Here is a 12,786-nt window from a genome sequence, read left to right on the forward strand (position 1 = left end):
AAATAATGAATCTATTTAAAAGAAATTGACAAAATATGTCGGACAAGAAGAACACTTTGGTAGCAGTGAAGATTATAAGTATCTTCCATGGCCGAGAGTGTAAGATAGGTTCATTCCGACACGAGCGTAGGGTGTTTTGCGGAAACGAGGTTTACCGAGTTTCCACAAAACACCCTGCGCCAGGGTCGGGATGAAACTATCTTACACAAGCCGCTATGGTAGATGCTTTTTCTCCCACCTCAGTTAAACAAAATTAAGTAAAAATGTATTTTTTTGCTGGAACTGTTTTGTGCTAAGTGAAAATAATTGCGTATGGATATGCGATAGCACGTGGTTGTCATGGATATGCGCGCAGTGATCCAGTTAATGTTTATGATCAATTTGGTCTTTTTAAATAGTTTTAAGGAAAATGAAGCATTATTTCTTGAATGGTGCGTGAAAACTGTTTTATGGTGACATTTGAAGCGAGATATAATTAATTAGCATTCTAAATATTACCATCAGACAAGATGTAAAATGTATTTTTTGGCTGGAACTCTTTTGTGCTTAGTGAAAATAATTGCGTACGGATATGTGATAGTTCGTGGTTGTCATGGTTATTCGCGCACTGATTCAGAGTATGTAAATGGTCTGATCGGTCTTAAAATAGTTCTAAGAAGAGTTAAACATTATTTCTTGAAAGGTGCGTGAAAACTGTTTTCTGGTGACATTTGAAGCGAGAAATAATTAACTAGCGTTCTAAATATTGCCACAAGACAAGGTTTCCATGATGCGCTACAGACGACAGTCTTCAACAAGGGAGGTAATTACAATGTGGTGACCATTAAAAGAAGTTCCATACGGGCATTTTATCTTCGCCGTGGGCAAGATAAGAATTTCTAGCATGGTTAAATTAATGGATCTACTTATCTGAGGTGGGAGAAAAGAATATCTAGCATGGTTCAATTATTGGATCTACTTATCTGAGGTGGGAGAAAAATGTTTTTCAATTAATCTATGTATCATTTGTTATAGAGGAAAAAATATTTTGATTTTTCTATTAAAGAAGTCATCTTTAGATTCGTCTAGTTGTTGTTATTTATAAAGGTTATTATAGAACAGTTAAGGTTCGTTGAGTATATTGTCAGTTTCAGTTATTTCGATCAGGTAAAAGATGTCCGGTTGGGTTTATAAGAATGTTATAGCTAATATTTCAACAGTTAAAGGGAGCATAACTAGCGTAAAATGACCTTCAAAGGCAACTTCATTCGCCTTTGAAATGGGTTGTGTTATGTTGATTATGTATTATGTTTATACCGGAAATACCGCTGTGTAGTTTTGCATACTTCTAGATTCGAGAACGCTACCAAAGTGCACTTAAGTTACTGATTATAGTTTAACTCAATCATGAAACAATTGAAGTTAACACACAGGTCAGTTAAACAAATCTCACAGTAATGCGTACTGTGCAGTTTTGCTCAATTCTTAAATTCTTAACAGTGATACCACATTGTACTCTTGATACAAGAGGAAAAACATAAGCATTCTGTTTTATTAAAGCAAGTATACAAAAGCCAGATCCGAATAATGTTGAATGACAATTTTTAAAGATATACCGTTGCTTATTTTTGCATGGTTATTATATTGGAAAGAAATTCCTTGGTGTAGTAACTGTTTCTAAGACAAAGTACCATAGTGTACTAATGCTGGTTTTAAAATTCAGAATCATTCTTATTTGACTAACGCACCACAAATTAGTGGAATATGTGTATTTGCCGGTGTGAAACTGGATACACCTTTTTTTTGGTATGTTACAGTCGTTGACTGTATTCCTACAGTAAAAAAGTAGTGGTAACCGCGCACCCTTAATTAGGTGGTTACAGAAGCACACCAATGTATGGTAGCAGTATTGAAAAGGATATGCAGGGTCTTAACTATTGAGAATCAAGTTGTAAAAAACTCATATTATCACATTGATACGTTTTTAGGAATTTTAAGGTATTTTTGTTACGTTTGAATTTATACAAAAACCAGATACTTATTCTTCTTTCAGTCTAAATTAAATGGAATAACAGTGACAAGAGATACTAAACATTGCTAAATAAAGAGTGAAGCATTTAAAGCACAGCTAATTTTAACTTTGGTGAAATTGTGAATCCTCCTGACTTGGAAAATTGGAAGGAAGTCATGACTGTGATACCTAGACAAAGAGTTACATCATATTACCTGACTGTTTCAGCCTTCAAACGAGGGTTTCTATCACTGCTTGGATATCTGGTCCACCTTCCTGGACTATCTGTTCACCAAAGCCAAGGGTAGACAGGCTGAGATGCAGGCCATCGTCCTCAGGTCATACATGCTGGGCAATACTTTCTATATAAAGCATTATTATTGCGAAACTTGCTTGTCACATGTTAGAGTGGTTTCAGATTTAGTAATACATTATATAAAACCCAAACATTCATTCCTTCATTGAATTGTACATAAGTATAATAAGGTTGATATTAATTTATAGTATGTTTAGACAGCTTATGTTATTTTAATAAGTAAAAATAAGAATCCCATGTATAAAGTTATTCTATTTGAAATTAAATCAAACGATACGACTGAATATTTTTCTTTTATGTACTTCAATGATTTATGGTTTTATTTGCTATAAAATCAATGATTATGGTATTCCTTGAATAGTTTAAAACTAAACTAAATTGCTTTTCCATAGTCATCATGACTTTTTGTGCAGAAATCATACCGAAGTTGTACTCTGATAAATATGTTCTGACCCTAAAACTGACCAGGGCCGAGTGGTTAATGGGCCCCTGCTGACAGAAATTGGTTAACTCAATTTCATGCATAATAAACACCTAGCTGTGAAGTGAGGCTTCGAAAATGGACCAACATCCAGAAACCTGGCATAAACTGTAGGACTGTATTATTGAAGATAAATATGTACATTTGCAAACAAGATCAAACTTGCATGTTTGTACATACAGTAGACCAATAAGAGGCATGTTTGTACATACAGTAGACCAATAAGAGGCAGGTATAGGTTTTGTACATACAGTAGACCAATAAGAGGCAGGTATAGGTTTTGTACATACAGTAGACCAATAAGAGGCAGGTATAGGTTTTGCAAAGGATAATTATTGCTGTGTGTCAATTCTTTAAAAATTAAGTGCATCAGCAACATTCCTGCCCCTTCTAAAACATAACTGAAGCAAGAAAATAATGCATGACATTGCTCAAAGCAGGTTCAAAGAAGCATTTATGTCATAATTGTTAATACAGCCTGTCATCTTCCTGCAAAATGTTTTATAACTGTAACATATAACAATGTAGAAAGATTCATTACTGTCAGGTACAAGGATGCCCTTATGTCGCTGGTGAGCCATGTGCTACAGAAACTCATGTTCAAGTATAACCAGAGTCAACTGGAGGAGTTGGATGATGACACACTTGACTATGATGTACGGTAACTCACGTATATTTCCAGTCCCCATCTTGCTTTGAGGAAAACATTAATATCCGGTATCTGCATGCACCTTCTATGTAATGACTTCCCGGTATATTTTCTGTAGTATTAAAACTGCACTCAGATTGGAAATGGGCATCATCTTTTAACCAATAGTCAACGTTTTATAAAATTTTGGGTTCAGCATTAAGACATCAACTAACATTTTTGTTGTTGCTGCAGTTAACCTTAAACATCCTTAGCCAATTGTATGGAACGGGAGAAGTTCACAGGTTGTATTTTGTCTAGTTTGCACATAAAAGCAATTTGATTGATCAACTGTAGTTTTTAGCTCGACTATTCGAAGAATAAGGAGAGCTATCCTACTCACCTGAGCGTCGGCGTAACCACTTATGTTAAAGTTTGCGTACCACCTCTAATATTTTCAAAGTCCATTGACGTATGGCTTTGAAACTTTGCACACTTGTTCACCATCATGCCCCAAACCTATACCCAGGAGGAGTTAACTCTATTAAGCATTTTGACAAAATTATGCCCCTTTTTCAACTTAGAATTTACGTTTAAGTTTGCGTACCACCTCAAATATTTTCAAAGTCCATGGACATCTGGCTTTGAAACTTTGCACGCTTGTTTACCATCATGCCCCCAACCTGTACACAGGAGGAAGTAACTCTATCAAGCATTTTTACAAAATTATGCCCCTTTTTCAAATTAGAATTTACGTTAAAGTTTTCGTACCACCTCAAATATTTTTCATTCAATTTATGTAAATATCTCAGCACATCATGTATTGCATTGAAATCTAATCTTAACAGTGATCCATGCATGTTTCGCCAAAACTTTTCAATCCATACAACGAAAAGTGGCGGAATAGACGAGCGCGCTGTCTCTGTGACAGCTCTTGTTCTGTAAATAATTTGGCTTACTTTAACCAAACTAAACAATTAACCAGATTTGACTCAGGTAATATATAAATGTCAGCCAACAAAATGCAAATATTAGTAATGAAACGGTAAACAAATTACATATTTTTGTCTGGCAATGGCTATCATTTTAATGTTATATTGAAAGGTGTTGATTTTAACCTTGCCATGGGTATTTAATAGGAGGAGACAGAGTGGCAGCACTTCCTGCGTCACTGCCTGGAGTTGATAGCAAGGGTGGCCGAGATACTCACCGCAGAGACCTTCCAGATACTGGTAATAGTAACTTGTTTGTTAATAGTTCCATAGTACGTGACAATAAGAGCAATTGCAGAGAGCAATTAAGAGTAATGTCAGATCATTAGAGCTATTGCGGGTTATGCATTATATATTATGGCAGTGCATGTTAAGAAATGTTTGCTCATTTTAATCACTTATTCTAATTTAATAAAGAAGAAAATGCAGTTTGAAATTGCATTTCAGTAATAAAACAAGGAGAAATGGAAAACTTTCATGTGTGGTGATGCTGTTTACATATTTAAAAATGTTGAATTCATGATCCTTAATTGATGAAGTTTGATTATGAAAGTGGTGCAGAAGTATCCGTATTGTAATAATAGGATTTCTATATAGTATGAGCCATTCCAAGAAGCAATGCAGATCTACTTTGAACTTGAGAAACACATTTCATCTGACGGGTCAAAACGAAGGTTGAACATACGTGGGGAGAACGACTGTCGACGCCTGCACTGCTCTCTCAGAGACCTCTCCTCCCTCCTTCAGGGGCTAGGCAGGCTGGCTGACCATTTCATAGCCGAGAAGTTTAACGAGAGGTTCTCAGATGGACAAGTCTTTATTGAAAGGTAGTGTTTAACAATTAAATATAGTTTTCTTTCACTATATTTTGATTACATACATTAATTATTTATGCCACAAATCAACCCCAAAACATTTCTTTTTAATACTTATAAAATATTTTTTGATGAAAATAATATTTTTCTCATGAAAAGAATTTTCTTGTGCTTGGTATAATGCAAGTAGGTTTGTGCATTTAATTGGCTACCGAGTGATACGTAATCAGAAAACACATATCCATCTGTTATGTTTAAACTAGGGATGGCAACAAGTAGAAAAATCGGTGCTTGTCTGTGTTGTATCAGACTGGTGCCCATAATGGTGTATGGAAACTGGGGTCATGTTTCTGTGTGTATTTTAGACTGGTGCACATGTTGGTGTATGGAAGCCGCATTCAGCTGTTTGAGCTCACCTCCACAGAGCAGAGTGTACTCCAAACAGACCTGATTGAGGTGTAAGTTGGTACTCATCTTTGCTATTAAATTTGATATTACAAAAATGACGTTAATTAGGGCATAATAAAAAACACACTCCTTTCTCAAAATGATTTGATTAAGATGATAATATTAAATCTTACATACAGGAAAAGCAGTAAGATATCCCGTGCCAATTGCTTGGTACATATTTTTATGCCCCCGAAGGTTGGCATATTAAAATCGCACCGTCCGTCTGTCCGTCCGTCCGTACTTCCGTCTGTCCGTGTGTCCGGCTCAATAACTCGTGTCCGGGCTGTAACTTTCCCTTGTATGGACAGATTTTAAAATAACTTGCCACATGTGTTCGGCATACCAAGACGACGTGTCGCGTGCATGACCCGTGTCCCTACCTCAAAGGTCAAGGTCTCACTTAGGTGTTTATTCACAATGGAATGCTGTATATAAGGACATAGAGTATAGGTTGTCGTGTCTGGGCTGTAACTTTCCCTTGTATGGACAGATTTTAAAATGACTTGCCACATGTGTTTGGCATACCAAGATGACATGTCGCGTGTAAGAACCGTGTCCCTACCTCTAAGGTCAAGGTCACACTTAGGTGTTTATTCACAATGGAATGCTGCATATAATGACATAGAGTATAGGTTGTCGTGTCCGGACTGTAACTTTCCCTTGTATGGACAGATTTTAAAATAGCTTGCCACATGTATTCAGCATACCAAGACGACATGTCGCGTGCAAGACCCGTGTCCCTACCTCTTAGGTCAAGGTCACACTTAGTGTTTATCCACAATAAAATGCTGCATATAAGGTCATAGAGTATAGGTTGTCTTGTCCGGGCTGTAACTTTCCCTTGTATGGACAGACTTTAAAATAACTTGCCACATGTGTTCAGCATACCAAGACGACGTGTCGCATGCAAGAACCGTGTCCCTACCTCTAAAGTCAAGGTCACACTTAGTGTTTATTCACAATGAAATGCTGCATATAAGGACATAGAGTATAGGTTGTCTTGTCCGGGCTGTAACTTTCCCTTGTATGGACAGATTTTAAAATAACTTGCCACATGTGTTCAGCATACCAAGATGACGTGTCGCATGCAAGAACCGTGTCCCTACCTCTAAGGTCAAGGTCACACTGACGGTTGAAATTGAATTACTTTAGTAATAGATGACATATCTTGACTAAACTTGGTCTATAGGAAGAGTTTATGAATACCTTTCATGGGATTGTGTTTAGGGTCCCTAGGTTCAAGGTCAAGGTCACTGTTACTAAACAGTTGAAACTGAATAACTTTAGTTAGGGTTGACATATCTTGACCAAACTTGGTCTATAGAAAGAGTTTATGAATACCATTCATGGGATTGCGTTTTGGGGTCCCTAGGGTCAAGGTCAAGGTCACTATTACTAAAAATAGAAAAACGTTTGAAACTGAATAACTTTAGTAATGGATGATATATCTTGACCAAACTTGGTCTATAGAAAGAGTTTATGAATACCATTCATGGGATTGCATTTGGGGTCCCTAGGGTCAAGGTCACTGTTACTAAAAATAGAAAAATGGTTGAAACTGAATAACTTTAGTTAGGGTTGATATATCTTGACTGAACTTGGTCTATAGGAAGAGTTTATGGATACCTTTCATGTAATTGCGTTTGGGGTCCCTAGGGTCAAGGTTAAGGTCACTGTTACTAAAAATGGAAAAACTGTTGAAAATGAATTTCTTTAGGTAAGGTTGACATATCTTGACCAAACTTGGTCTATAGGAAGAGTTTATGGATACCTTTCATGGGATTGCATTTGGGGTCCCTAGGGTCAAGGTCAAGGTCACTGTTTCTAAAAATAGAAAAATAGTTGAAACTGAATAACTTTAGTCAGGGTCCACATATCTGACCAAACCAGGTATATAGGAAGAGTTTATGGATACCTTCCATGGGATTGCGTTTGGGGTCCCTAGATTCGAGGTCAAGGTCACTGATACTAATTAAAGAAAAATGGTTGAAACTGAATAACTTAAGTTAGGGTTGACATATCCTGACCCAACTTGGTATAAAGGAAGAGTTTATTGATACCTTTCAATGGATTGCATTTGGGGTCCCTTGGGTCAAGGTGACTGTTACTAAAAATAGAAAAACAGACACAGGCTGAAGTTTTTCTGTCAATCATTAAAAACCTGGTTTCGTCGCATTTCCCGTTTCTTGTTTTGTTTTTACATTTAAAATTTGTTTCTTCGCAACAACCCCTCTTACGTTTTTCATGCGATTTCTACCAAACTTTCACAGATTGATGACTATATAGTGACCCAGTGCATATTGTCCGGCTTTCTTGATTCGACCATTTTTGAAAGAGTTATTGCCCTTTCTTTATTTTACTTTAAAATTGGTTTCTTAGCAACTCCTCTTACGTTTTTCATGCGATTTCTACCAAACTTTCACAGATTGATGACTGTATAGTGACGCAGGGCGTATATTCGGGCTTTCGCGATTCAGCCATTTTTGAAAGAGTTATTGCCCTTTCTATATTTTACATTTAAAATTGGTTTCTTCGCAACTCCTCTTACGTTTTTCATGAGATTTCTACCAAACTTTCACAGATTGATGACTATGTAGTGATGCAGCGCATATTGTCAGGCTTTTGCAATTTGACGTTTTTTGAAAGAGTTATTGCCCTTTGCTTATTTTACATTTAAAATCAGTTTCTTCGCAACTCCTATTACGTTTTTCATGCGATACCTACCAAACTTTCACAGATTGATGATTATAAAGTGAAGCAGCACATATTGTTGGGCTTTCGCGATTTGAACATTTTTGAAAAAATTATTGCCCTTTGCTTATTTTACATTTAAAATTGGTTTCTTCGCAACTCCTATTACGTTTTTCATGCGATATCTACCAAACTTTCACAGATTGATGATCATAAAGTGAAGCAGCACATATTGTCGGGCTTTCGTGATTTGAACATTTTTGAAAAAATTATTGCCCTTTGCTTATTTTACATTTAAAATTGGTTTCTTCGCAAATCCTATTACGTTTTTCATGCGATTTCTACCAAACTCTCACAGATTGATGATCATAAAGTGAAGCAGCGCTTATTGTCAGGCTTTTGCGATTAGACCATTTTTGAAAGAGTTATTGCCCTTTGCTTATTTCACATTTAAAATTGGTTTCTTCTCAAATCCTCTTATGTTTTTCATGCGATTTCTACCAAACTTTCACAAATTGATGACTATATAGTGACGCAGTGCATATTGTCTGGCTTTCGCGATTCGACCATTTTTGAAAGAGTAATTGCCCTTTCTTTATTTTACATTTAAAATTGGTTTCTTCGCAACTCCTCTTACGTTTATCATGCGATTTCTACCAAACTTTCACAGATTGATGACTGTATAGTGACGCAGCGCGTATATTCGGGCTTTTGCGATTCAGCCATTTTTGAAAGAGTTAGTGCCCTTTCTTTATTTTACATTTAAAATTGGTTTCTTCTCAAATCCTCTCATGTTTTTCATGCGATTTCTACCAAACTTTCACAGATTGATGACTATATAGTGACACAGAGCATATTGGCTGGCTTTTGCGATTAGACCATTTTTGAAAGAGTTATAGCTTTTTGTTTTTTTTACATTTAAAATCGGTTTCTTCGCAACTCCTCTTACGTTTTTCATGCGATTTCTACCAAACTTTCACAGATTGATGACTATATAGTGACACAGCGCATATTGTCAGGCTTTTGCGATTCGACCATTTAAGGAAGAGTTATTGCCCTTCCTTAATTTTACGCATTTTTTATGTTCCTGAGAAACTTCCCTTACCATTGATTGGCTTTCGTTACAAAAAATGCCCCCATGATGCGGGGGATATAGCTGTCTGTGACCGCTCTTGTTTCATCTGACATTACTGTGAAGTTTGATCATAGGTAAAATTAAAACAGAAGGTCAAGAATGAGATACCCTTGATTTTTAAAAAAAATGCCAAATTTAATCTGGGCGAGTTTAATTGTGGGCTGAATTGAGTTATGTGCCCTTGTTTTATCAGTAATTGAGCGCTGGACTTTTCAAAAAAATATGATATTTGGACGGTGTCCCTTAGGCATATCAGCTGTCCAAACTTTAGAACAAATTGAACTTTATGCTCACACCAGCGGCAATAGAAATAGTTGGGTATAAAATGTTTTCAGATCAAAGATGGATTTTATAGCTGCTGCAGAATTTCAAAAAATGTGTAAACCAAAGTAAACAAAGTAGCCAACTTAAAAACATGTGGACAATATGCAGTTTGAAATGCATATAAATAGTGATATATCAATGTGCAAACACTGCCCTCGTTGTTATATTTATTACTTTAGTTTCGATTTACATATAGTTACCACACAAGGTATTTAGGAACAGTTTATGGAGACCTTTCATGGGATTATGTTTGGCACCCCTAGGGTCAAGGTCAAGGTCACTGTTTACTAGAATTAGAAGTACAGTTGAAACTTTGTATCTTTTGTTAGTGTTGACATATTGTGACTTAACTTGGTATGTAAGAGGTGTTGATGGAGAAGTTTCATGGAAATGTGGTTTGGGCCCAACTGGGTTAAGGGCAATGTCACTGTGATTTAAAATAAAAGATAGTTGAAATTGAATATCTTTAGTTACAGTTAATTTATTTTAACTAAACCTTGTAACTGTTCGTAAAATAGAAAACATTATTTCTATTGTGTCATCAAGGAAATATATATATTCAAACCATTCTATAGTAGTGCTATATAAATGTTACATTGACAGAGACTGAAGTTCTTTTGTCAATTATTTAAAACCTGGTTGCATGGCATTGTGGCGTTTCTTGTGTTGTTATTTTTTCATTTTTGTTGAGATACATTTTGTCTATTTAATGAGCTGTCTATTTAGAGATTTATGTTAAGTTTGATCAATTATAGTGTTATAAAATTGAAATTTTATCAACTTTTCACATGTTTTGATTCATGTTCTGTTTGATTAAAAATATAATGAGGAAATAAACTAGACCAGATAGTATATATAATAATTTATAACACTGAATTGGAAATTGAATACTCTACAAACTTTGCATTGCATGATTTTAAATGATAAAACCATTGAAGGTATAACTTGGAAAATTAGTTTGTAATGCATGAGGGTCAATTTTCAAATAATCACCATATGTAGAAGGGGGTACCAGGGCTTTTTCAAAAGTACCCACGGGTCCAACTATCGGACCCATTCCCAAAGCAAAATATAAGATATTTTTCCCAATCTTCAGAAAAAAATCCCAATAAAAAAATAAAATAAAAAAAAAAAAAATTTATTTTGGAAAGTCTTTTTACATTTCATTACAAAACATCCTAATAACTTATGTGATGTAAAGTTTTTTTGGTAATTGAACTCGGAAACCATTGAATTTCATCACATTTAGATATCTGTATGAAATATTATCTGTCATGATCGATTTATTGCAATAGATATTTACACCCAAGGATTGATATTTCAGCCATTTTGGGTCTTTTAAAGGAAAATAAACTAGTATAAAATAATTTCCTAATTCGCAGGAGACTGAACAGCTTTTTCTTTTAACTGAAAATTTTCCCAATTTCGGCATTTTCACAACGCAAAATTTCCCAAAATGTCAAGGGTCTTTTTCCCAAATTGGGCAGAAAAAACCCTGGACTGATATGTCTGATAAGCTATACACTGGCAGGCCTAATATGGGTTGGTTTCGCTTGACGTTAAGGGAAAATAAAGTGTGAATTTGGCTGAAAAATTTGTCAAAAAGAAATCAGCTGTCTTTTCAGATATATTTCAAATTTACTATTTCTGGATGACTTGTCTATATATTTCCATGTCCCCCGGTCTTTTGCAGGCATGCCCAGACACTGGCTGCCATCAAGCCCTACTCTCACTGGCTGGCTCAGTTCTACAGTGAGTCAGCTAGCTACCCGGAACAGAGGCAAAAATTCACCGAGCTCATTTCCACACTCCTTGATGCCATCTCATGTCTCTTTGAAGAAGAGGTACTCTCATTTTAAGTGTCACCTTTTATGCAAATTTTTTAGCCCAATGCAAGTGAATTATTTTATTTTTTGATATATGTTCATGATTCATATATACATGTTATATCCTTTTTAGCTGGACTATTCGAAAAATAAGGAGAGCTATACTGCTCACCCTGGCATCCATGTAACACCTTAGTTTTGCATGTAATCACCTTTTGGCCATTATCTCAGTAAATACATTTTGTATTACATTGAAACTTTAGACATTTGTTTCCTACTATCCAACCTACTTAACTAATGAAGATACGTTACCGTAACACTTACTTGAATATAATGCAAGTTATGGGCCTTTATTATTCAACTTAGAAATTCTGGTTAAGGTTTTGCAGGTAAGCACACATAGGTGAATATCTCAGCAACTATTTGATGTATTGCACTGAGACTTTATAAAAAAGTACTCAACCATCTAACCTACTTGAAAAACCAAGTTAAATAACTCTATTTTTTAAATGATGCAAATGGTGGTCCTTTGTTAATTGACTTATTTTGTTTTGTTTTGCATAAAACCACATTTACATAAAACTTCAGACATGTGTTCCCAACTACTGAAATATTTAATTGATCAAGATAGATAACTCTTTGTTGCATATAATGCAAATTATTGCCCTTTATTATTTGACTCAGAAATGGTTTAGGTTTTTGATGCATACAGTATATATTGCATTGAAACTAGTGTTGGGAGTTGGACAGAATAATTACTATCGATAATCCATTTATAAAAGTGATCAATGATCGATTATTAATCAATTTAATCATTATTCAATTATCTTTGGTCATCATATTTAAGGCAAACAGATACAGTGCATGCACCAGTTTTAAGCACCAATGTTCCCTGACAATATTGTTTGTAGATTTCTTTGTATAAATTACATTATTTATTCAGAACATGACTATCTTTTAAGTTTTAGTTACAAGTTACTATTACAGAACATGAGACAACAGGCTCTAAGTTTTGTCTTACATTTAGTATTGTATACATGTGTAAAATAAACACAAAGAAAGATATCAATTTCTTTTTAATAATTAGACAGTAACAAGAATATTCTATATGTTTAAAAGTGTTCTTTCAGAAAACTGA

General features: G+C 35.2%; 1 protein-coding gene across 3 annotated transcripts in view; it reads left to right on the forward strand.

Moving 5' to 3' along the window:
- LOC128218349 (exportin-6-like) overlaps window positions 1–12,786 on the forward strand; it is an 86,158-nt gene that overhangs the window by 23,009 nt on the left and 50,363 nt on the right. For all 3 annotated transcript variants that reach the window (XM_052926001.1, XM_052926010.1, XM_052926019.1), the window contains exons 9-14: window positions 2,219–2,328; window positions 3,335–3,443; window positions 4,555–4,647; window positions 5,005–5,234; window positions 5,588–5,680; window positions 11,516–11,666. In XM_052926001.1, the coding sequence (XP_052781961.1) occupies window positions 2,219–2,328; window positions 3,335–3,443; window positions 4,555–4,647; window positions 5,005–5,234; window positions 5,588–5,680; window positions 11,516–11,666 (786 nt within the window). The remainder of the gene's footprint in view (window positions 1–2,218; window positions 2,329–3,334; window positions 3,444–4,554; window positions 4,648–5,004; window positions 5,235–5,587; window positions 5,681–11,515; window positions 11,667–12,786) is intronic.

This window comes from Mya arenaria, chromosome 2, assembly GCF_026914265.1.
Source record: "Mya arenaria isolate MELC-2E11 chromosome 2, ASM2691426v1".
In the NCBI taxonomy this organism is placed as follows: domain Eukaryota; kingdom Metazoa; phylum Mollusca; class Bivalvia; order Myida; family Myidae; genus Mya; species Mya arenaria.